Source organism: Bubalus kerabau, chromosome 7 (assembly GCF_029407905.1).
Source record: "Bubalus kerabau isolate K-KA32 ecotype Philippines breed swamp buffalo chromosome 7, PCC_UOA_SB_1v2, whole genome shotgun sequence".
Lineage (NCBI taxonomy): Eukaryota > Metazoa > Chordata > Mammalia > Artiodactyla > Bovidae > Bubalus > Bubalus kerabau.
This window is the reverse complement of record NC_073630.1, coordinates 59,878,762-59,905,832: the sequence shown is the minus strand read 5'-3', so window position 1 is coordinate 59,905,832 and position 27,071 is coordinate 59,878,762. Positions and strand designations below refer to the sequence as shown.

The following is a 27,071-nucleotide window of genomic DNA, read 5'->3' as shown; positions in this document are numbered from 1 at the left end:
CAATCCCCAGTCAAATTTATTCCATTTCCTCAGCCTAACATAGGTTTTCTTCATTTCCAGTGGCCAAATTTCTACATACTTATAAAGCTCAGATAAATTGCCATAACCACCTTGAAATTTTTCTCGAGTTTAACTTTCAGAAAAACAATTTCCCTCCTCTGAATAACTATTATTACACTGTTTATACCATTAATCTAATTATTCACAATCTTACAAGGTAATTTTGTTCATGTTTTGCTACTCTGCTAGATTGTAAATAATTTAGAGCAATGATATCCTACAGAAATATACTTTAAAATATTCTAGTTAAAATTTTTTTAATCAGGTGAGATGAGTTTTAGTAATACATTTTTAACTCCATATCCAAAAGATTATCATTTACAATGAAATCATTATAAACAAATTAATGAAATATTTTCTGTGTTTGTACTAGGTCTTTGAAGTCCAGTGTGTATTTGACATTTATGGTACATCTCAGTTTGGAGAAGGAAATGGCAACCTACTCCAGTGTTCTTGCCTGGAGAATCCCTTGGACGGAGAAGGCTGGTAGGCTGCAGTCCATGGGGTCGCACAGAGTCGGACACGACTGAAGCGACTTGGCAGCAGCAGCAGCAGTTTGGACTAGCCATATTTCAAGTGTTCCATGGAAAGATGTGGATAGTAGCTACCATTCAGGACAATGCAGTTTTAAGGCTTGTATTATCCTATATAACTCAGTATTTATCATAATGCCTAACTTAGCACATTTTCTATTTCAGAATTTCAATTAATATTTATCAAATTACTTACTTTAGTAATATATTTAAAGTAAATACAAAATCTTGTCCCATAGAAAACATGTTTCTGCTATTCATAACACAAGTAAAAATATAAAAACCATAAAAGTAGGAAAACTACTCAACTTTCTTTAAAGGATAAAAAATTTGTTCTTCCTCTGGAGTGAAACATTTTTCACTTCTCATTAGAATATAGTTAAGTACAAGTCCTGGATCACTAAAAGAAATAGTATGTATAGCAATAACATCATTGACTTTTTGCTTCGCAAGTCAAGAATTGAGGGGAACAATTCAACCCTACTTTCCCAATACAAAGAAGAATTTTAGACAAAAGTAATTGACTCTTTTTTTTAATTGAAGTAAAATTGCTATGTTACACTATTGATGATTCAGGTGTGTATTACCATTTAATGTTTTTATATGCTGCAAAGTGCACAAAACCAAAAATCTAGTTATCAATCATCACCATACAGTTGACATTCTTCAACCATTTGCTCATTCCCACAACCCCCTCCCCTCTGACTGGTAATCACCAATCTGTTATCTGTATCTATGAATTTATTTTTGTTTTGGTTTGTTTAATCATTTTTTGTTGTTGTTTTTTAGACTCCACATATGAGTAAAATCATATGGTATTTGTCTTTCTTTTGTCTAACTTATATTGCTTAGTCAATAATATAACTAAGTACCGTGAAGTCAGGCCATGTCATTACACATGGAATATTTCATTCTTTTAATCCCTGAGTAGTATTCCATTGTATATATATACCAGATCTTCCTTTTCCATTCATCTATTGATGGACAGTTAGGTTGTATCCATATCTTAGCTACTGTAAATAATACTGAAATGAGGATAGGGTACATATATCTTTTCAAATTAATATTTTTGTATACTTTGAATAAATACCCAGAAGTGGAATAGCTGAATCATATAGTAGCTTTTTCTTAATTTTTGAAGTATCTTTATGCTGATTTTCACAGTGGCTGGACCAATTTAGATTTCCATCAGTTTACATTCCCACCATCCCCAAAGTGTACAAATGTTCCCTTTTTTCCACATCCTCTTTAACATTTGTTATTTCTTGTCTTTTTGACAATAATCATTCTATATGAGAAATTTGAGGTATATCTCTTTGTAGTGTTGAATCTCATTTCCCTAATAACTAGTGATCTTGAACATCTTTTCATATGCATATCAACCATCTGCATATCTTCTTAGGTAAAAGTCTTATTCCTGATCTTAGTGTAAATACTTTCAGTTTTTCACCATTTAGTGTGGTGTTTGCTGTTGATTTGTCATGTATTGCATTTATTATGTTGAGGTACCTTTTCTCTATACCTATTTTGTTGATATTTTTTCATAAATGGATGTTGAATTCTGTCAAATTCTTTTTCTGCTTCTATTGAGATGATCATATGATTCTTATCATTTATTTTGAAATGTGGTATAACACATTGATTGATTTTCAAATATTGAACTATTCTTGCATTCCTGGGATAAATCCCACTTGATCCTGCTGTATGAGTCTATTGTTGGATTCAGTGTGCTAATATTTTGATGAGGATTTTTACATCTACATTTATTAAGGATACTAGCCTGTACTTTTCTCTTTTTTGGTGGTATCCTATTTGATTTTGGTATCAGGGTAATGTTGATTTCATGAAATGAGTTTAGGAACATTCCCTCCTTTTCAACATTTTGGAAGAGTTTGAAGGATAGTATTAAATATTTTTTTAAATTTTGGGGAGAATTCACCCCTAATGCTTTCTGATCCTAGACTATAGTTTGTTAAGAGATTTTTTTATCACCATTTCAATATCCTTACAAGAAATCAATCTATTCAGATTTTCTTCATGATTAAGTATCTTCTATTCAGTATATTTATCCATGACTAAGTCTTAGAAGATAGTTTGTTTCTAGGAATTTATCCACTTCTTGTAGGTTGCCTAGTTTGCTGGTCTATAATTGTTTATAGTAGTTTCTTATGATATTTTTTATTTTTATGGTGTCAATTATAACTTATTCTTTAGATGTTACATTTATAAATATATATGCACCCAGTAGAGGAGCACTAGAATAAAGAAAGCAAATATTAGGGCTGACCTAAAGGGAGAAACTGGCAGCAATACTTGGGAGCTTGGAGTCTTAGCCACTGGACTACCAGGGAAGTCCCGCTTTAATATTACACTTACATCAATGGATACATCATCCATGCTACTGCTAAGTCACTTCAGTCGTGTCCGACTCTGTGCGACCCCATAGACGGCAGCCCACCAGGCTCCCCAGCCCTGGGATTCTCCAGGCAAGAACACTGGAGTGGGTTGACATTTCCTTCTCCAGTGCATGAAAGTGAAAAGTGAAAGTGAAGTCGCTCAGTCGTGTCAGACTCTAGTGACCCCATAGACTGCAGCCTTCCAGGCTCCTCCGTTCATGGGATTTTCCAGACAAAAGTACTGGAGTGGGGTGCCATTGCTTTCTCCGACATCATCCATACAGAAAAATAATAATCAAACATCAATTTTAAACAACACATCAAACCAAATGAACCTAATAGATTAGATATAAATATACAGAGAAAGAAAAAAGAAACATTCCATCTAAAGCAGCAGAATACACATTTTTCTCAAGTGTACATGGGCCATTTCCACACACTTAGGTCACAAAACAAGTCTCCATAAATTTAAGAAAACCAAAATCCTGTCAAGCATCTTCTCCAAACAACAATGTCATGAAATAAAAAATCAACCATAAGAAAAAACAGAAAACCACCAAATTTGTGGAGATTGAACAATATGCTACTGAATAACCAGTAACCAACTAGAAATTCAAAGACACAAGCACAAAATACATAGGCAAAGGAAAACAGAAATGTAAACACAAAAATCTATGCTAAAGCAGCTCTAAGAAGAATGTTCATGATAATAAAACAGGCTTACTTCAGAAACAAGAAAAATCACAAATAAACAATCTAGTTTTGTACCTAAAAAAAAAAACTAGAAAAAGAAGAGCAAAAATGCCTGAAGTTAACAGAAGAGATGAAATAATAAAGATTAGAATGGAGATAGGGGCTTCCCTGGTGGCTCAGATGGTAAAGAATCTGCCTGCAGTGCAGGAGACCCGGGTTCAGTTCTTGGGTTGGTACAATCCCCTGGAGAAGAGAATGGTTACCCACTCCAGTACTCTTGCCTGGAGAATTCCATGGACAGAAGAGCCTGGCAGGCTCCAGTCCATGGGATCCCACAGAGTTGGACACAACTGAGTGGTTAATACTTTTCCTTTTTTCAGAGTGGAAATAGATGAAATAGAGTCTGAAAAGACAGTATAATAGATCAATGAAACTAAGAGTTAGTTCTTTGAAAAGATAAACGAAATTGAAAAAACTTTAACTAGACTAACCAAGAAAAAAAGAACTCAAGTAAAATCAGAAATGAAAGAGTAATTAAGTCTTAAATGTGCAGGATTTGTTTATCCTGAATGTATTTCAAAACAATTTTTCTGCTCCCTAGACAATTTTTTAAAGTGTTGTGTTCCAAATATTTTCAATGTTTTTATAATTGATTTTTCTACTTAATCAGATGCAGTTATAGAAAATGAATGACATTTTTCAATAGTCATTAACAACATCCTGTCAGGATCAAACCAACTTGAATTGTTCCTAGAATAATGATGATATGAAAGAACTTTATATCCTGATATGTATTCTATTACTCTTAAATTGGAGCTACTCCTTCCTTATCACCATTATTCCTAGCTTTCCTTTTAACCATAAATATCCGTATGTCTGCAATATTGAATTTGTAGAGAATTACAGGAAATTAACAGCATATAGTAATTAGGGAGGTAAAATTACTCACCTTTGGTAATCTCAATGCTAATTTGCAAATTGGCAACTGATAATTGTTTTCATTAAATATAAGAGATTCATCCGAGTTGTAGACTATCTTTTCTTTAGGTACTTTATAAACTACAATGGCACCCTTATAATGAGGGCAGCTATAGTTTCCAAATTCATCCACTTCTTTGATTTGGAGTTCCAGTCTAGGTTTCCTTTGTAAATGAAAAATAAGCTTGTAGTCTTTCCCATAATCCTTCCCATTGCCTAAATAGAAGTAAAATGTATTTGTTACTGTTAATACATACCACAGATCTAACTTAATTTTTAAAAATTCAAATAATCATTCATTTTTTAAATTTATCTGTTGTGTGTAAATACTTCTTATCAAAACATAACCTAGCAAAGCAGCGCTAGACTGAGATTGTGTAAATTGCTAAAAGAATTTTCATCTATACTTGAACTACGTTCTCTCTGGCCGCTTCTTCTAGATCTCATATCCTTGGTTCTTTTCTTTTTTTATGCATTTGTGGGACTCATCATTGATCTGATTTTCACTTTCTGTTACATTATGCTACAAGAAACCATTGGAAATATTTAGCTGTTTCTCTACTTAGAAAATTGTTTTCACTTCTTAACAATGACATTTTTTCCTTTCACTTAACTATCCATTTCACACTGCACACTATCATGACCTCACAATGGACATTCTAGAAATATATTCTCCTATATGGTAGCAACATGTAGCTTTTAAAATTAAAGTTGAAACTAAGATTAAAAATTCAATTCCTTAGGCATTGTAGCCACATTTCAAATGTTCAATAGCCACATCTGTCTGTAGCTACCTTATTGGAGAGTACATATATAAAACATATTCACCATGGCAGAAATGCAGTGCTGTTCTAGAACTTTCAAATGTAATCGTTTCTAGATTTAATAGTTACTGAAATTTCTATTAAAACCTAGTGAATCCCCCCCCACAAGACTATGTATAAGTCTTCTCAACGATCCACTGAAAATAATGGAACTTTAGTGAACATAACATTTCACTTATAGGGGTTTTACCATGACTATCAGGCTATTTCACCTTCTCATTGGAATAGTAAAACAGACACGGTCACATTCCCTAAGGCAGGTGTGCATTACCCTTCACAAATTTAAAAGTAAGCTATAAAGTTGCAGTTATAATATGTTTCTGACATAAAGATCTAGATCCAAGTTCAGCTTCAAGTATCTATTTACATGGCAATATTTATCCAGTTCTTTCACATCTGAAATTCTTAGAGCCTTCACTTCCTTACCTTTAAAACAAGAAAAATAAAACTTACCTCCTAGGATTGTTCTGGGAATGAAATGAGACAATGTGTGCACAGAATGATTAGGAAAGGATGTGGCACATAATAAGAGCTCAGTAAACAAAAGCAAGAGAGCAAATGAGAAAAAAACAGATGGGATTCTTACATTGTTTTGAATTTGTATTTATGACAAAAACAACCCACTTAAATTTCTTAAAGAAATGTCAATATGAAGCTTTTATATCAGCAGCAACTTCCTGCTGCTCTGAGGGGCCTGAAAGTTGACTACTCCAAGATCTCTCTCTATCTACCTATCTCTATCTCAATCTACCTCACTATCTCTCTGACTGGAAACTTCCAATCTTCCCAATGAAATAAGAGTTCTTTGAGAGATGCAGGTGACATCAGTACTTTTCTCATTGTTGTGACTGGTAGAGGTCATTTTGGTGGCTTTCAAAAGCACAGTTAAATCTAGAATTAGTATAACTCCAGGTTATGGAAGGTATAGCAGTATGTTCCTTTGCACAAGTCTGTGTTTTAGGGGCAACCTGGTTCCTTGAACAAAACAGATTCCTAAGACATTCTAAGATAAGCATGACTAGACTGATTTGCCTTAAAAGAATCACTCTGGTTAAAAAAAAAATGGGGTAGGGGGGCGGAAAATTATTTGGAGTCACTGAAACTGAAATGCCATCTTGAAAATAATAAATTAGAGTTTCTGGATCACTGGGGGGGCAACCTAACAAACTCCTACTTCCATCCCTCTAGAGTACTAGCAAGAAAAACGTTGCTACTTTTGTCCCAGTAGAATATAATTTACTAAATTTCTCTTTCCATCTCATGAATGGTGCTCCCTGCCAGGTACACAATTACTCATAAGCAATAATTTACATACATACATTGTATAAAGATTGAGGAACTTATTGACCTTTTATTGCCAGTTAATTAAAAAAAACTAAAGATCTAAAATGTAAATCTCTAAGAATCGCATTTACATATGAAATAAGGATAAAATTATTGAGCATTTACTAGTAATAAATAACATTACCTTATTGTTCTATATAGAAAACATTATGTAGCTTTTTAAAGGTGGAATTTCACTGTCACTAAGATATACTACACTATATTTGGAAGACCCTTTGTCACAGTTTTAAAAAAAATAACAGAACCAAAAGAGGATGAGTAGCACAGAAAATTGCACTGTTTTATTTTTTTTCTCCCACTCTGTCATATTTAGAGAAGTAAAACCAAAAGTCATTCATTACATACCAAAATTATAAAAGCAATCATGAGTTGACATTTTGAGAACCTTTCTCTTTGTGCATATTATGTATACAGTTCCTAGTAGGAATAGTAGGGTAGTAACTATACAGTAAAAATTTATCATAGAAAGAAGAACAGGATTTATTTATATTTTGTGTTACTAGATATTTCTTATAGCAATATATTTTCTCAATAGTGGGTTTTGGAGTATTTTTCACTGAAAACATAGGAAGTACAAAGGTAGTAATATGTGCTTTTGCTTATAAAGGTAAGATGAGGAGTAACAGGCTAGGGACGCGGAGAACCAGAAGACTCTTATGAAAACCACTGGCTCGGCATATTTCTCTGTCCTAACACATCTCTATTAGTTATAGGTACTTTCACTTTAAGCATATTTGCTATAGACAAATAGGCTACAGCAAATAGTTATAGGCTCTTTCTCAGAGCCTTTTTCCACAGACATTTTTGCCATATAACTCTCAGGCCATAGGGCTTCCCTAGTAGCTCAGCTGGTAAAGTATCCACCTGCAATGAAGGAGAGCCTGGTTCAATTCCTGGGTCAGGAAGTTCCCCTGGAGAAGGGATAGGCTACCCACTCCAGTATTCTTGGGCTTCCCTGGTGGCTCAGATGGTAAAGAATCCACCTGCAATGCAGAAGACCTGGGTTCACTCCCAGGGTTTGATGGGCTACAGTCTAAGGGGTCATGAAGGGTTGGACACGACTGAGTGACTATGTACAGCACAGCATGTAATATCACAGATTTAGTGATCAGGCCACAAGACAATTTTGCTGTAAGAGTTAAAATACCTGGTTAATAGGTTCATTTGACATATACAACCAAAAAAATCATGACAGATGACAATGATTTATGCCATGAATTGTTTTTGTTTGTTTGTTTGTTTTTCTTTGAAACACTACATTGGGGCAGAAAGAGGCTGAGACCATGGGCCTGACAGACCCAGAGTTGAACACATATTCCCTTCTGGCTTATCTGGTAAAGAATCTGCCTGAAATGTGGGAGGCCTGGGTTGGGAAGATCCTCTGGAGAAGGGAAAGGCTACCCACTCCAGTATTCTGGCCTAGAGAATTCCATGGACTGTATAATGCATGGAGTCGCAAAGAGTCAAACATGACTGAGTGACTTTCACTTTCACTTTTCCCATAGAACTTTGGAACATGTATCAAAGGACATGTGACAATATACCAAGGACAGACAGTATTTTTGCAGTGCACCACAAGCTCAGTTACAAATATGCATCCCAGTATTTGGAAACTGATACCTCTCTCAGTGATGGATGACATTTTAGTGAATAAAAAAATAAAAATAATGCTAAATAAATAAACAAGTAAAAATATATATAAAAAACAATGAACAAATACTTAGAGACAAGTGCTTAGGTACAAGTCACAAAATAAATCAGTTATCTGTGCAGCATTGGCATGAAACTACACACATTTTAATTGTATTTAAATATTTTATATTTCACAATAAAGCCTTTATAATTTTGTTATTCATTTCTCATGATTCATTAGGTGGTTTTGTTGTTGTTCAATCACTAAATCATGTCCAACTCTTTGCAACCCAATGGACTGCAGCATGCCAGGTTTCCCTGTCCTTCACTATCTCCCAGAATTTGCTCAAACCCAAGTCTATTGTGTCAATGATGCCATCCAACCGTCTCATCCTCTGTCGCCCTCTTCTCCTGCCCTCAATCTTTCCCAGGATCAGGGTCTTTTCCAATGAGTCGGCCCTTCATATCAGGTGGCCACATGTGATCTTCAGCTTTAGCGTCAGTCCTTGCAATGAATATTCAGAATTGATTTCCTTAGGATCAACTGGTTTGATCTCCTTGCTGTACAAGGGAACTTCAAGAGTCATCTCCAGCGCCACAGATTGGAAGCATCAATTTTTTGGCACTCAGCCTTCTTTATGATCCAACTCTCACATCCGTACATGAGTACTAGAAAAACCATAGCTTTGACTTCGGAACTTTTGTCAGCAAATTGATGTCTCTGCTTTTTAACTTGCTTACTAGGTTTGTCATAGCTTTCCTTCCAAGGAGAAAGTGTCTTTTAACCTCATGACTGCAGTCACTATCTGCGGTGATTTTGGAGCCCAGGAAAAAAAAGTCTGTCACTGTCTCCACTTTATCCTATTTGCCATGAAGTGATGGGACTGGATTCCATGATCTTTGTTTTTTGAATGTTGAATTTTAAGCCAGCTTTTTCACTCTCCTCTTTCACTTTCATCAAGAAGCTCTTTAGTTCCTCTTTGTTTTCTGCCTTTAGAGTAGTATCATCTGCAAGTATGAGGTTGTTGATATTTCTCCCAGCAATCTTGATTCCTTCTTGTGATTCATCCAGCCCAGCATTTCACATGATGTACTCTGCATATAAGTTAAAGAAGCAGGGTGACAATACACAGCCTTGATGTACTTCTTTCCCAATTTGGAACCAGTCCATTGTTTCATGTTCGGTTCTAACTTTTGCTTCTTGATCTGCATACAGGTTTCTCAGGAGGCAAGCAAGGTGGTCTGGTTGAGAATCTTCCACAATTTGTTGTGATCCACACAATCAAAGGTTTTAGCATAGTCGATGAAGCATATTTTTTCTGGAATTTCTTGCTTTTTCTATGATCCAACACATATTGGCAATTTGATCTCTGGTTCTTCTGCCTTTTCTAAATCCAGTTTGTTCATCTGGAAGGTCTTGGTTCACATAGTACTGAAGTCTAGCTTAAAAGATTTTGAGATTTACCTTGTTAGCATGTGAAATGAGGACCATTGTATGGTCATTTGAACATTTTTTGGCATTGCCCTTCTTTGGGATTGGAATGAAAACTGACCTTTTCCAGTCCTGTGGCTACTGCTGAGTTTTTCAAATTTTCTGATATATTATGTGCAGCACTTTAACAGCATTGTCTTTTAGGATTTGAAATAGCTCAGCTGGAATTCCATCACCTCCACTAGCTTTTAAAATTTGCTTTTAAATGTCCCTTTTTTATTTTTTGTCACTGTATATTTTATGGCAAAATTGCCTTATGGTCAATAAGTTATTCAGTAAAAATGCTCACAGCAAAGATGTCTATGGCAAAAATGCCAGACATGATTTCCAATATCTTTGCCTCTAAACCTCCAGTATTCTTTGCTTGGTTCATTGCAATGGCTTATTAATTGATTTCCCTGCTGCTAACTTGACTTACATCATCTAATTTCAACACAGATATAGTCTGACCCAGATTGTGTGACAACCTTGTTGAAAATCCTTCAGGACTCCCCATTTCACTTAGAATAAAAGGAAAAGTCCTTGAAATGCCCTTCAAGGTAGGAAAAGTATCCATTTCATCTCCTCCAAGTCTCCTCTCCCTCCCTCTCATCTGGCCATCTCATTCTTCTTGCTCTGACTGGGACAGACTCTCCTGGGATAGGATCATGGCTTGCTCTCTCATCTTTGAGCTCTGCTGAAATGGTACTGTCTCAAAAAGATCTTCTCGGATGAGTCTATTTAAAATTACAAATCTGCCACTCTCTCTGAGACTTTCTATGTCCCTTCCCTGCCTTATTCTTCTTTAAGGAAGCTTCCATCTCATTAAGCTATACATTTTATTTACTTATTTGCTTCTTATATGTCTCTCTGCAGTAAAATACAATATAATAAAGGAAAGGAATCTTTGTTAAATAAAAAGGATGGCCATTTTAACACTCTAACACTTGTGTCTGGGAAAACTACTTCTCTAGGCCAAAGGGTATTTGGAGAAACTTGGACACACACAAAGATCTTTAGGACATTACTTAGTGTTATGAGTGAGTTGTGCTAAGGCATCATTATGTAAAATTCTCTCTGCCTCTTTCCCAGCATTTTATGAATTTTACAAGCACTGGGGGCTTAGATGTGATACACTAGAAAGCTTAAGTGCTATATCAACACGTATAACCTAGAGAAAGAAGGCAGATTCTAGAATTGTCCAGAGGAATGCCAAAGGCCAATGTAAAGGGGAAATATGTATGATTTTCTTTTAGAAGTAGAAATAATCTCCATGTAGCAAGATCCTCAATCAAAAGAATCATCTATATTCCATGTAATGAATTTAGAGGGCTTCCCTGGTAGGCCGAGCTTCCCTGATAGCTCCAGCTGATAGCTCAGTTGGTAAAGAATCTGCTTGCAAAGCAGGAGACCCCAGTTTGATTCCTGGGAAGTATCCACTGGGAAGATCCCACTCCAGTATTCTTGGGCTTCCCTGGTGGCTCAGATGGTAAAGAATCCGCCTGCGATGCAGGAGACCTGGGTTCGATCCCTGGGTTGGGAAGATCCCCTGGAGAAGGTTATGACCACTCACTCCAGTATTTTGTACTGGAGAATTCCATGGACTATATAGTCCATGGGGTCACAAAGTCCATGGAATCAGACATGACTGAACGTCCGACTATGTAATGAATTTAGAGATTTTGATATTTCTCAGAGAGAAGCCATCTAAATTTATTAAAGTTTTAAATACTTTTAATCACACAATACTATAATGTTGAGTTTATCCCCAAGGTTTTATCTTCATTCTTTGAACAAATACTTCGTATAGCTTTTAGGTACCATTCTAGGTGCTGGGAATTGAATAGTCCTCCCTAATTAAAGAGACAGTCCTCTCTTGGGACTGTAGTCAGAGACACTGATGTTGATCAAGCAATTAAAAAATAAATAGAAGATTAAATCTATGGCCATTTCCAGTGAGAGTTACATAGAAATCTGAAAAAGTAAAATACAAACTGATATAATCAGGAAAGATAGGAAAGTCTTCTCTGAACATGATCATTATAAATGAGATATGAAAATATAGTAGGAGACAACTGCAGAAGCCGGTGGGGATAGGTCAAGAGATGGACCCCCAGGCAGACAACTTTTGGCTGTTTGTATTTGAGATTCACAGAGGCTACCACAGGCCCTGATGAAAGGATGAGGTAACAATTCTGGTTTTTGTTTTTTTTTCATTGGAGCATAGTTTATTTAAGATGTTGTGTTACTTTCTGCCATACAACAAAGGGAATCAAACAGAGGTATCAGTTTTTTGCTGAGGGTCTTGCTCCTCTTAGATTGTACTGGAGGCTTATATGTGATACACTAGAAAGATGGATGGAGAAAATCCAGTGAAGCTCCAGGTCTGAATATACATCTCTAAAAAAGGCAACGCAGGAAGGATCCTGGCATTCTGCCTGATGCATTTTCCCTGACTGAAGAGGAGTATTCCATTCCTATATTGAGGAACTGTGAACACACTGGCTGTCTGCAGGCACTTTTATTTTAGCACATGCTCCTCACTCCCCCTTATAGATGACAGTACACTTCACCCCTGCCTATGAGAATCACAGTAACTCTCCTGTTTAGGCCAGGAAGTAAACACAGCTGCTGTCCCAAGTATTACAGGAAGTCTTCTGCATCATTAGTTTGGGTGAGACACTTCCAGGTTTTGACTGTATCTTAGAGAGATTGTCCCAGGGTGGTTTCTTCTCTGGAAGCCAAGTAGGAGGGATGTCTTTCACCCTTCCTTCCTTTCCTCCTCTCCTTTCCCTTCCCCTTTTTCTGATATTGTGTCACTTACTCCCTAGGTCCTGACAGCTGGCTCAGATGGCTGAGGCAATGTCTGTGACAGTGGAAGAGATACTTCAAATTGGGACACTTTGAATCTCACTTATTTCTGAGAAACCAAAAAAGGTCAGCTGAAGCTTTAAGCCACATCATTTTGGAAACAACAAAGAGAAAAGAGCCAGTGGAGCTTGGAGTAATTTTCAAAATTAGGAAACAGAAACCATTAAAAAATCAATGGGATCTATATTAATTTATAAATAAACAGAGAGTATTACTTTAAGTCAAGTCTATAATGAGCCAGAAATCCCCACAAAACCCATTTCTGAATTTCCCCCCACACCTCCTCCTTTACATGCACACTGTTAGATCTTATTCTACCTCAAGGAAGGGAGTGAGAAAGGGAAAGGAGTCTTTTTTTAAAAATAAATGCTGTGATGGCAGCACCCCCAAAGGTCTTTTCTTCCCTTCTCTCACAGCTGTTTTCTCTCTGTTCTTTTTGCTTACTGTTTTTTTCTAATCTCTTTTTAGCTTTTATACCTCAGTCATTTCCTTACTTCTCCCACCTCTCCTGTCACCTCTCATAGTCATTCGCCTTGTTTTCCTTGGCATCATATATTCATTCATTCACTATGTATTTATTGAAAGCCCTTGAAGTGCCAGGAACTACTCTGGTCTCAGGGATGCATAGCGAGAAAGACACAGTCACTGCCCTCATGGAATCTACATTCTAGTCAAGAACTTAAGTATAGGAATGAAAAGTATAAGAACAAATAAATAATTTCAAGTTGTGGTAAGATTTGTAATAGAAATAAAAGATCACTAGATAAATGTAAAGATAAGAGGTAAGCAGGGGTATGTCATCTGGATTTGAGGTTCATAGCAACTTTTGAATCCTTTTTGAGTGTGGTGAAACTTACTGACTCCTTCTCAGTGTAGTCTTTTAGGTATATAAAATAAAAGAAATGGAATTATAAATAAGGCAATTATACTGAAACATATTTCTATCCATACATCTCTTGGGAGTACACTGACCCCAGATCAGATTCTTTGCAGGACAACATAGAGAGTTTTGATATTCTTTGAAGTAGAATAGAAGATAATTATAAAGTTTTAACTGGGGAGAGTAATAAAGTATGATTTATATTTTTGGAAGATCACTGTTGTTACTGTATGGAAATACATTTTGTTTCACATGGCTAATAGTAGAAGCAAAGGAATATTTAGAAAGCAACTACATTGGTGTTGGAAAGATGATCCTAGCATAGTCTCAGCTAGAGCAGTTATGGAGAGAAGACTATTTCCAGAAGAGTGTCACTTAGAGTAGGCCCATAAGGGAACACGCATGCCCTAAAAAAGAGAAGAAACAGACTGGAAAGAAAGACATAAATAAGTCCTTGTCCTTTTCCTACTTTTCCAAAGCCTTCCCTCAGTCCTTTGAAGACTCTTTTGAAGCACATTTAGGGAACTCCTTCTGAAGCACGTGGCTGATAGCCCACAGTATATACAAAACAATTTCATGATACTTACTTGAAGCAAATATATTTCCAGTAAATCGTAAAAGAAGCAGTTCTCCTTCTTTCACTTGGAAATGGCGAGATGGTTCTGGAGGACCACTAGAAGCTTCTGAGCGCAAGTTCCCAAGCACCTGGTATAAATCTTTAGAAGGCACCACTAAAATAACAATTCTCTGTGGGTTGTCTTTCTGGTAATAAAGTATAACACAGGCAGTGGTGCTGAACATGGCTTCCTCCAAAGACTTCACAAAGGAAACCAAATGGCCGTTGTCCACGTTGGAAGAAGAGTGAAGCACGATAAACCTGCAAAGAGGTAAAGAGGAGTGACCTGAGGGAAAACAACCAGTCTCAAAAATATCACAAATAACTAATAACACCTCCAAAAAGCCATTATAAACCAAACCTCCTTTAAAAATCAAGCATGCTAAAGACTGATTAAATCCATTAATGGAATGAATTTGAATGAATGACTTGAATGAAACTCTTGGCAGTCAGGAAACCAGCTTAAATCAAGCTAAATCTAAAACAGATGCCCATAAACAAAGAAATCATCAGGTTAGCTCTACCTATGGCAGCATATTTTAAATTACATTTTACCTAGCATTACCAAAGAGTACTCCTTCAAAAAGAGAAAGATAATCAAGATAATCCATTTATTATCAACAATATCCTAATATCAATAGGATAAAATATACATCATATTCAGTGGGGATAGAAATATTCATCTCATCACTGTGTGATAAGGGTTGTTATAGTGTACCCCGAATGATTTGAATTGTGTCGCCTCCACCCAACTTCTGCATTGGAGGCCGAATCCCCAATACCTCAGAATGTGGTTTTCTTGGAGGTATGTTCTTAACAGAGGTAATCAAATCAGTGTGAGGTCATTAAAGAGCCCCCTCCCCCAGCACAGCCCCACATCCACAAAGACTAACTGATGAAAGAGTGTGAAGCCAGTCTCCTTGGTACTCACATCAGGGCTCTCCTGAGGTGTCAGGCTGAGGTCAAACCTCAACTTAAGCCATAGTTTCTCCCATTTCTTCCCTTGCCCCTATCTGTTTTTCTCATTCCTCAACAGGAGTCCGCTGGGAGCCTTCTCTCAATCTATCACCTGCATTCTCATTTTAGACTCTTTCTAGGGAAACTGACCCACAACAATTGTAGATGTAACTCTTTGTAAGATAAAGGTTGCCTTTGGACATGTGATGGCCCTCTCTTTATGAGTGTCTACTTCTCATGAACCTTAAAATGTCTAAAAGTCTTATGGTAATGAGCTGTCTAGAAAACATGGAAATGAGAAAGCAAAATGAGGACACAGAAATAACAAATTCAGTTAATACATACGTAGGAGATGAGCATAATAAGAACAGTTAATTACTATCTCCATGGAATTTCAGAAATGAAGGCACTATTTTAGAACTATTTTGGAGTTAGAAGAAAGCTGTAAAAATAAATCTAAGTTAAGACTGGTTTCCAACAGCACTTATTAAACTATCATGAATGAAATTACAGATAGTGTATTCATGTCAGATCTAGTTTGCATTTTAAACACACCCTAAAGGACTATTCATATTTCTGAGAAATAAAAAAATCGAATCCTATGATTCTACTTCTATAAACATCAATTACAAGCCATCACAATAGAATATCATCAACATTTATTGTTTACTATTGTATTACCTCTCTAGATGTTCACACAATTCAAATGATATCAGGCCACTCTGCACAGATCTCACCACGACATCATCAAGCACAAACCAACCACTCTCCCGGCTTTTGAATCCCAATAATTTCAAAGATTCGCAAGCATTGTTCCTGGGTTTTCTTATGGAAGTGCTTTTTGTCCTATATTACAGTAGCAAGAGAGAAATTTGTAAGGTTTGTGTAGCATAAATCATATTTAATTCATTCATTAAGTGAACTATCCAATAACAATTCTTTATGTATATGTTGTGTGCCAGTCATTATACCATGCACCAAGAACACAAAGGTAAGAAATATTTTGCCCTTGCTCAATAGAAGCTCACAGTATTAATCACAGGACAAGGTGATCTGTGTAGTAATGAAGGGAATGTATGAGATGGTTTAACAGCAGAAGGAGAGCTTGCAAAGTGGCAATGCTAATATTCAAGATGAGCCTTGGAGAATGAGAAGCATTTTGCTCCTGGTGAAAGAGTTAAGGGAATATCCCAAGACAGTAAACTCACTGATGGAAACCAATACTTTAGGATAGCCAAGACTCATGATAAAGCAACCATAAATTCTGGAGCAGTGCTACCTACTTCCAAATTCTGGATGGCTCTGCCTTGACCTCCCTATATCTCAGTCTTCTCATCTGCAATATGAGTGTAATGATACTATCAACCTTGTAGGATTAAATGAGTTACAGTTTGTAAAGCACATAAAATTGTATAAGCGTAAATGGTATTGATATTCTCATCCTAATTCCTACAGTAGGCATGGCCAATTAGCTTTCTTGTACAGTTCTCCTTCTTGCTAACCTGCCCCACCTTAAAGCCTTAAAAGAGGCAGTTGTATGTATTACGTGATACTTTCCCTCAACCAGAGCTGATTTCGCTAACAGTGGATCAATTTCCAACACCTAACTAATTTGATTCCTGTCTTTGAAATTTAACTAATAAAGAGGCCCAGAGATTGTATTATAACTTGCTGCCCTTTGGTTGTAGTGCCCTGGGCTATGAAAATGAGTAAGCAGAGAGATTATTAAGAAAGAAATGCCAGAGCAGATGTGAAGAGAGAAAAGGAAAAAACAATAAACAAAAAAAACATGATCAAGTAATGTAGGCTTAGAGATGGAGAAAGCAGAGATTAAGTATTGAAGCCTTACAGTAAATTCTTCTTTTCTTAAATTCATTGAAATAGATACCGGTTCCTCACAATTAATGAAAGAAAATTCCTTGATAATGAATATCTTGCTGGAAAAAGAAAAACAAAACCTGATCTAATGATGCTACATCCCATAAGAGGATAAAACAACTATAGCTAAGTACTTAACAATGAAGACGGGGGGCTTCCCTGATGGCTCAGTGGTAAAGAAACTACCTGCCAATGCAGAAGATACGGGCTCGTTCCCCTGATCCAGGAAGATACTGCGTACAGTGGAGCAACTAAGTCTGAGTGCCGCAATTATTGAGCCTGTACTCTAGAGCCCAGGAGCCGCAAATACTGAACCTACCTGCTGAAGCACGTATGCCCTAGAGCCTGTGCTCCACAAGAGACGCCTGCACACCACAACTACAGAGTAGCTCCAGCTAACCACAACCAGATAAACAGCCTACCCAGCAACAAAGACCCAGCACAGCCAAAAATTAAGTGAAACTGCATTTTAAAAAATTAAAAGAATTAAGACAAGGACTTCCCTGTAGGTCTAGTGGTTAAGAGTCCTCACTTCCATGACAAGGGATGTGGGTTTGATCCCTGCTCAGGGAACTAAGATCCCACATGCCATACTATGGGGCCAAAAAAGTTAAAACAAAAAGAAAAGAAAGAAGAAAAGAAAACAAACAAAAAGAATGAATATGTAAACATGAATCTCCCATCTTCATTTGTGAATAGAATTAGTTATGTGTTTAAAATCACTTTAGTTTCAAAGGTTGAGCTATCTTATGAACCGGAATGAGGAACTGAACTATGTTTAAAATGTTTACCCTTAAAAATTTAGACTATGTTGATCAACCCAGATTAAAAGCAAGAGGATAGGGGAAAATATAAGTTTTTAGCTTTTGGCTTATAACCACAAATATGGTAAATTTTTAACACTTGGAAGTTAATGATCTATTAACACAGGAAGATATACTCATACTGAATCCAGAATTTTGGTCATTTACTATACATTGACTTCATTATGTGTAATATTAATTTTTTCTGATAAAAAACTACTTTTTCCCTGCTAATAGCCTAAGTTTTCTGTGAAAATCTACATGTTATCCACTGTGGTGGGGTTGACCCTACTCCCAGGTCTAGGTGGGTGTTTGATTTGAGCCATATAGTACATTTGGCATTCATCAGTGCTATCTGCCAAAATACCCGATTTCTGCACATTCTGAGCACATGATAGAAATGTACTTCCTTGTCCCCTGTGGTTAAGTGGGGCTATGTGACCAGTTCTGGTTAATGAATATTGAGAAACGTCATTTTGTCATTTTCAGGCTAAGTATTTAACTGCTAGTTTAAGTGCATCTAAGGCTCTTTTTTCTGCTACCATGACAGCAACAAAACAATGACTGCCCTTCAACTGAAGTCTGGGAGAGAGATGACCAAGAGGCAGCCTGTCTTTGATGAATCAGGTTTTTGTTATCATGTCATAAACTAGGCGAGCCTGCCTTGTATAGCACATCTTCCTTTTGGTTTCAGTGATCTGTTTAGTGATGGGTTTGTGACAGATTTGGAGTAAGAATAAGACCCAGGGCTTTTACGTATAGTCATGGCGAAAGGAAGATTCTTCTTTTCTACTGAACTTGGAGTTTTGAAGATGTAGAAATATCTCCAGCATGAGGAATATGTATGTCAAAGAATGAAACCGGCACAGAGAAAGGCAGAAAAAGCAGAAATACTTAAAAATAATATTTTAATATTATTCTTTATGGCTCAAGTGAAATATTAAAATAAAAGTATCCCTAGATTTGTAATTTACATGGACTAAAGGATTCCCTGTTGAGTTTGTTTTTCTGTCACTTAAAATAAAAAAAGTCCTTAATGATATGAAGATCAAATTTAGACTATTTTTTTCCATTGAGATACAATATACATATAACTTTATGTGAGTTTGACATGCACAATGTGATGATTTGATACTTGTATATATTGACAAGTAGTGCCATAATTAGGTTAGTTAGTACATCTATCACTTAAAATTCAGTCTTTAATATGATAATAGACACAACTTGTATTGTAATTAAATAATTTGATGACATCCTTATTTATTCCAGATGTTCTTAACAACTCTGCAATTAAACTCTTTGTTTTATGATACCATCAGAAAACTTTGACAAGTAGTATTACCTGACAGTGAATAGCCCTTGATCAGACTCCACAAAAGATGAGATTTTGATATACTAATAGTTTCATAAAACATAATCAACCTTTATTAAATCAACTTGTTTATTCAAGAACAGCTGACTTTGCTATTTCTTGAGTTCAAGACTCTTTCCATGTCCAAAATTCCAGGCATTGAGGGAATTATGTTTGGCCCGTTTGAGGTCAAATATTCAATTATACTGAACACTGAAGAACATGAAAACTTCTATGAGCTCCACATGGATGGAAAAGACAATTTCTAGAATTTCTGGTATAATTACCTAAAAATAAAGTAGAAGGATACACAAACCAGCACATATCCGCCCTAGGCTGCCTTTTTCAAGTCTTACAGTGTACTGATAACATAATTCCCAGACACATGCCTTACTGCCACACAATTAAAGATTTTTCTCCAAGATAAAAAGATCTGTTCCAAAGTACCTCAATATTTTGTCTTTGCAAATAGACAATACAGGGGACTTTTCAAGGATAATTTCCTTTCTTCTTTATTAGACTATATTTTTAGTGCAGTTTTAGATTCATAGTAAAAAGGAGAGGAAGGTGCAGAGATTTCCCATATATCACCTACTCCCACAAATGCATAACTTCTTCCATTTATCCCCATTCCCCATTCCCCACCAGAGTGGTATGTTTACTATAATTGATGAACTTGCATTGGCATAGCATAGCCACCCAAAGTCCTTAATTTCATTAGAGTTCACTCTTTGTGTTGCACCGAATGGCTCACAATTAAACAATCTGGCAGTTAGAAAGTGAAAGTCGTTCAGTCTGTCCAACTCTTTGTGACCCCATGGACTATACAGTCCATGGAAATCTCCAGGCCAGAATACTGGAGTGAGTAGCCTTTCCCTTCTCCAGCAGATCTTCCCAACCCAGGGATTGAACCCAGGTCTCCCACATCACAGGCAGGTTCTTTACCAGCTGAGCCACCAAGGAAGCCCAGAAATAGTGAAGTGGATAGCCTATCCCTTCGCCAGCACACCTTCCCAACTGAGAAATTGAACCAGGGTCTCCTGAATTGCAGGCGGATTCTTAACCAGGTAAGCTATCAGGGAAGCCCTAAGTGTTTCAAAGGAGAGGAATGTTCTGACAATGAACATGCCCAGGAATCTTCCTTAGATGAGGCATCCAATTCTAATTTCCCCTACAGAAACCCTAGAAATGGAAATGGCAACCCACTCCATTATTTTTGCCTGGAGAATTTCATAGACAGATGAGCCTGGAGGGCTACAGTCCATGAGATCGAAAGAATAGGACATGACTGAGTGACTAACACTTCAGTGGATTTGGACAAATACATATTGACACATACCCATCATTATAGTATTGTACAGAGTATTTTTACCAATCTAAAAATTCTCTGTACTCTGCCTGTTCATTTGTCTCCAATGCCAAACTCCTATAACTATGATATTTTACTGTCTTCATGGTTTTGCCATTTCCAAAATGCCATATAGTGTGTATCAAACAGTAGGTATCCTTTTCAGATTGGCTTCTTTCACTTAGCAGTATGCATTTAAGGTGCCTCCATGTCTTTCTGTGGCTTGTTAGCTCATTTATTTTTGGTGCTGAATAATATTCTATTGTGTGGGTGTTATTTATTCATTCACCTGCTGAAGAACATCTTGCTTGCTACCAAGTTTTGACAGATAAGAATAAAGCTGCTATAACACCTGTGCGTATACATTTTTAACTCCTTTGGGGGAAATACCAAGGAGTGCTATTGCTGGATCATATGGTGGGATTATATTTAGTTTTGTAAGAAATCAACAAACCATCTTCTAAAGTGTACCATTTTGCATTCCCACCAGCAACGAATGAGAATTCCTGTTTGCCCCATTTTCACCAGCATTTGAAGTTGTCAATGTCCCAGATTTGGGTCATTCTAATAGGTATGTAGTGATATCTACATATGTTAGAGTGTTATGTTAATACTTATATGTTATAAGTGTTATGTTAACACTTATATGTTATAAGTGTTATGTTAACACTTATATGTTATAAGTGTTATAAGTGAGTCTCACTTATATGATATAGATCATCTTTTTAAATTCTTATTTGGCAACTGTACATTGTCTTTGGTGAGGTATCTATTAAAGTTTTTGGCCTATTTTTGAATCAGGTCTTTGTTTTCTTATTGTTGGGTTTTAGGACTTATTTATAAATTTTGGATAACAGTCCTTTATCAGATGTACCTTTTGCAAATATTTTCTCCCAGTTTGTGGCTCATCTTCTTACTCACTTGGAATTTTTTTCCCAGTGTAAAAGTTTCTAACTTTATGAGGTCCAACAATATCAATTATTTTTTTCACAGACTATACCTTTGATGTTTTATCGAAAAAGTCATCACCTTACACAAGATCATTTAGATTTTCACCTATGTTATCTTCTAGGAGTTTTGTATGCTGTTGTGTTTCATATTTATGTTTACATGCTACTATTTTGGATTAACTTTTGTAAAGGGTATAATATTTGTGTCTAGATTCATTCTTTTGGCATGTGAATGTTCACTTGTTCCAACTCCATTTGTTGAAGAGACTGACTTGGCTCCATTGTATTGCCTTTTTCCCTTCGTCAAAGATCAGTTGGTTGTATTTCCTGGGTTCTCTATTCTGTTCTATTGGTCTATGTGTCGATTCTTAAGTGGTCACTACCACACTGTCTTGATCACTGTAGCTTTATAGTTCACCTTGAAGTCAGGGAGGGTCAGTCCTCCAATGTTGATCTTCCTTAATACAGTGAGTCCCTTATATATGAATGAGTTCTGTTCTGAGAGAGAGTTTATAAGTCCACTTTGTTCATAAGTCCAACAAAGTTAGCCTAGGTAGCCAACTAACATGATTAGCTATATAGTACTATGCTGTAATAGGTTTAATATATTTTTCACACAAATAATACATAAAAAACAAACACAAAAAATAAAGGAATCATTTTTAATCATGAAGTACCTTGAAAAGTACTGTAGTATATTACAATAGCTTGCACACAGGGGTTGACATCTAGTAAAGAAGCAAAAAAAGTTACTGACTAGAGGAATGAGAAGAAGTGAGAGATGGTAGAGCTGAAGGACCATCAGCAATAGGAGATGGAGGGCAAGCTGCAATTTCACTCATGCCTGACATTGATGGCACAGGTTCTGGTTTCTTGCTGGATTAAATTCTATCTACTCTCTCGGAAAAAAAAAAATCCAGTGATGTCTGGGTAGTAGCTCTTTTTTTCTTGTCACAGATGACAAGGTAGCTTTGGATTGCATTCTGCAATGGCTGCTGCAACCTTCATGTACCATTCTACATCTGGGTCCTGTCCCTCAAAAACAAACAGTACCTCCTCAAATAAAGAAAATCTCCTTGCCATTTCCTGTGTCAAGAATCTCTTTGGTTTTTCAGTTACTCCTTTTTCCTTTGGTTTCTCTTTGTTCTTTCTCTGTCGAACATTCGCTGTCTCATCCATATTAAAAACCTCCTTAGGTAAATGAAAGCATTAGCTGCTCAGTTGTGTCTGAATCTTTGCAGCTTTGTGGACTGTAGCCTACCAGGCTTCTCTGTTCATGGGATTCTCCAGACAAAAATATTGGAGCGGGTTGCCATTTCCTTCTCCAGGGGATCTTCCTAACTCAGGGATTGAACCCAGGTCTCCTGAATTGCAGGCAGATTCTTTACCATCTGAGCTACCAGGGAATACTAAGTAAATACTTGCTTTCATCAATAATTTCTCAAAGTATTTCAGGAAACTCCAAGGCAGCATTAAGCTAAGTGGGACTTGATGCTGATCCAGGTGGTGCAGTGGTAAAGAACTCACCTGCTGATGCAGGAGACATAAGAAACACTGGTTTGATCCCTGGGTCAGGAAGATCCCCTGGGTTAGGGCATGACAACCCACTCCAGTATTCTTGCCTGGAGAATTGCAGGGACGGAGGAGCCAGGAGGGCTACAGTCTGTAGGGTCACAAAGAGTCAGACATGACTGAAGCAATTTAGCATGTATGCATTCACACACTGAGAGGTTTCCCCATTTCCTCTATCACTTTTCCATGCTTCTTAAATATTATTGCCAACATCATTGACATCATCAGCACAGCAGACTTCACACGTTCTATACTCTTCACAAGTCTTTTTTCTTTAGAATCATACCAGAACAATTCATGTTATAAGAACAAGAGATGTTTGTCATCTTTTCGCCTCGCTCCACTCTCTCAATTATTTTCACTTTTGTTTCCATCGGTATCTCTTGGCACTTCTTAGCAGTACCAACTGTATCACCACCACTGCTTATACTCTTTTTTCCATACATCCGGGACTTAAAATAAAGATACTGTTCTACTGAATACTCCACAGAACAATAAAGTACACAAAATCACAGCCACTTGTAGAGAATGCATACACATGATGATGTATGCCAGACATGTGAACTAACTTACATGATTGGGCATGCAGACACATGTTCACATCTTTGAAAGTTCACAACTTGCACGTAAGGAGACTTACTGTATTCTGTTGGCCAGTCTGAGTGATATTTTATTTTTGATTTGGAAAATTAAATTCTTACTTGACTTTCCAATCCACATACCAAAGCTCTATAGTATTTAGGAATCAGCCTAATAAAATGTATATAGTATATGTGTGGAGACTTTTTGGCAATGCTTCATTGAAAGACATTGGAAAACAACACAAATTGAAGCATATATTACAGGTAATAGATTTAAAGGCACAATATACTAAAGATGTCATCTTTCTCCAAACTGACCCATATGTCAGAGGCAATTACCAGCAAAACCCCAACAGTTTGTTTTTGTGGACCTTAACAAATTCTATTTTATATGAGTGGGAAAGTTTCAAGGAAAACAAACTAAAAAAATATCTGGATAAGAATAATATGATACGGCTTACCTATCAGGGATCAACTTATAAAGCCTTAAAAGTTATGACAGTGTTAGATTAGCTCAAAACTATATAACAAGACTGACCAGAGGAACAGTTCAGAAGAAAATCCGTTATATGACAGAGGAGGCTTCACAGATTGTTAGGGAAAGAAATAACCATTCAATAAATCATGCTGCCTATCCACATAAAAACAATATATGAATTCCTACCTCACGTTGTATGTAAAAGTCAATTTCAGATGGATTGAAGACTTACATGAAATCCAAACCTTTAAAATTATAAGATAATAAAGAAGAACATGTTTATAATTTAGGAGATAGAAGTATTTTAGGACTGGGACAAAAAACACTGATAATAAAAGAAATATACGATAAATTAGTCACAATTAAATATAAAGATACCGGCCACAAATTGACAAAGATTTAGCACTGAGACCATTAAAAAAATCCTACAAATCAATGTAAAAAGTTCAAAAATGAGCAAGAAATTAACAGTTACCTGACACATAAGAAAACACAAATATTTAATAAAAGCCATTATGAAAGATGCCACCTTTATTTTAATCAGAGAACTGCAGATTAAAGCCACAAAAATCCATTTTACAACTATTAGATTTTCAGGTTACAAAATTGGATAATATGCAAGGCTTAAAAATATAAAAAATACTGGGAGGATGAAATTTAGTTCTACCAGTTTGTAAAACCTGTAAAATTGTACATGTGCATACGCTATGCCCAGCAGTAAGACTGGTAGATACCCTGAAGAAGTGCTTACACAATATATTTTGAGTGAAGAATAATCATACTAGTAATATCCATGTTAGCAAAAATTGAAACTACACGAATATCCCCCAATAAGAACACTGATGATTGAAATATGAAGCTATTCAATAGACTATTATACAGAAATGAGAACAAACTTTATACAATAATAAATGGAACAGCAAGACCATAAGACTATATGCAGAAGGGTAGCATTTTTACAAATGGCAAGCACAGACAAAGCCACACAAGACATTATATATGGATGAATAAAAATATATTGATGAAAGTAAAAAAAATTAAAAGCAAAGGAATGAGTCAAAATTTTCTAATAGTGGTTAACTTTGGTGAAAATGAAGAGTAATTAGGGTAGGGAGGTAAGGGATAGGATGGGAAGAGACAAGTAAGGAGATGTAATTTTATTGATGATAAATAATTTCTTAAGTTATGTGATAGTGTTACCAGTTTCTCCATTTAATTATTTTTTATATGACATGTATATTGTACAGATATTCTTGTATATGACTCACATATATTTTGATTAGGTGATCTTAAAACCAATAGCATTTTGTAGAAATGGCATTTTTCATGAAAAAAAAATTTCCCATCTAATTCTCTAAAATATTTCTTGCATAATATGGAATAAGCTTCTATTTAATAAATTAATTTCTCCTTTCATTACTATCAAGAAATCTTTTCTGGCTCATAATTAAATGACTGTCATGTTTTGCCCAGAAATCATTCACACATGAAGGAATGTACTACAACAAAGACCTTTTATTCTTTATTTTCAAACTACATATTGACATCAAATCATTTTATCTTTTTTATATTCTGAGGCATGGATTGCTTCATTGTGTTTCTATTTCCACAGAAAATGTTCAGCTAGCTTTTACTCTTTGATATAAGAATGTTAAATAAATAGTTTATATAGGTTTTTACTTAATTGTTTTATGCTCCTCTAGATAGAGAAAATCCATCTCCCATGTCTAGCACTAATAGAAGCAGAGCATATCATAATTCATCAATTTAGTATTGTCAGAAAATACAGAAAACTAATGGCATGATTTATTTTTCCACAAATTTACTCATTAATTTATTTAATTCACCTAATTCAACATGGCACCAACTATGTTGTAATTATGCTGAGTGACTATAAATAGAAAAGAGAATTTAATAACACTATGGTGTGATTTAATATATACAAAAGAACAGGGCTAGAACTAAGAGAGGAGCAGTCAATCCCTTCTGGAAATCATAGACTATCTTGACATAAGGAGAGAGCTGAGCTTCAATTTATAGAACAAATGACAGTTCTTCAGCTAATCATGGCAGAAAAAAGCAGAGAGATCGTGTACTAAGGCAAAGAAATGGAGAAGAAAAAAGAAATTTGGCTAGTTGAATTGATGACAAATGGCAATCTTAGAACGCCAGATAAAATGACACACACACACAAACACACAAGTTAGACAAACTCTGAAGCTGGAAAGAAAATCCCCTAGATCTGGGGGAAAAAAAATCTCAAAAAGCTAGAATTCTTTTTCATCCCTAGGGAACACAAGGGATTGATTCCATGAATCAGCCTGCCCCAATCCCACTAGTCACGCACGCACACAAGATTTGTGGGGTCTGGAGTCTAACATGCACTCAGGCACATTACATACAGCCTCCAGCTGTCAGCTAGAACTGACTCAGTCATAAAACTGAAATCCCCAAAAGGACAGTACTGGCCTTGAAATGAGAAACAACAAAAACAACCAAAATCCCTTTGAACACTGATTCAAGAAAGCAACAAAGAAGCACACAAAAGCTTCTCTGGGTGGAAAGGAAGGGAGAACAGTTGATCTGATCAAAAATTATAATCAATACTTGGAAATAAATTTCTAAGGCTAAAATTCATAGAGTAGAATTAGTATGAAAGACAATTTACTAGTTTACACCATGTAAATAGATATCACAGTTAATATCATGCTTATAGGTAAAATAATCTGAATAAGACTTAAAATGGAAGTGTTTACAATGATTGCTGCTAAGTTGCTTCAGTTGTGTCTGACTCTGTGCGACCCCATAGACAGCAGCCCACTAGGCTCCTTTGTCCCTGGGATTCTCCAGGCAAG

The 27,071-nt window shown here is 36.1% G+C and overlaps 2 protein-coding genes across 2 annotated transcripts in view; one reads left to right on the top strand and one right to left on the bottom strand.

Moving 5' to 3' along the window:
- The window catches only part of ARAP2 (ArfGAP with RhoGAP domain, ankyrin repeat and PH domain 2), a 573,065-nt gene that overhangs the window by 295,593 nt on the left and 250,401 nt on the right, over positions 1 to 27,071 (top strand). The window lies entirely within an intron of this gene.
- Positions 1 to 27,071, bottom strand: part of DTHD1 (death domain containing 1) — a 79,476-nt gene that overhangs the window by 37,039 nt on the left and 15,366 nt on the right. The window contains exons 6-8 of the mRNA XM_055588243.1: positions 15,937 to 16,101; positions 14,270 to 14,559; positions 4,632 to 4,876 (exon numbers count right to left, since the gene is read on the bottom strand). Of these exons, the coding sequence (XP_055444218.1) occupies positions 4,632 to 4,876; positions 14,270 to 14,559; positions 15,937 to 16,101 (700 nt within the window). The remainder of the gene's footprint in view (positions 1 to 4,631; positions 4,877 to 14,269; positions 14,560 to 15,936; positions 16,102 to 27,071) is intronic.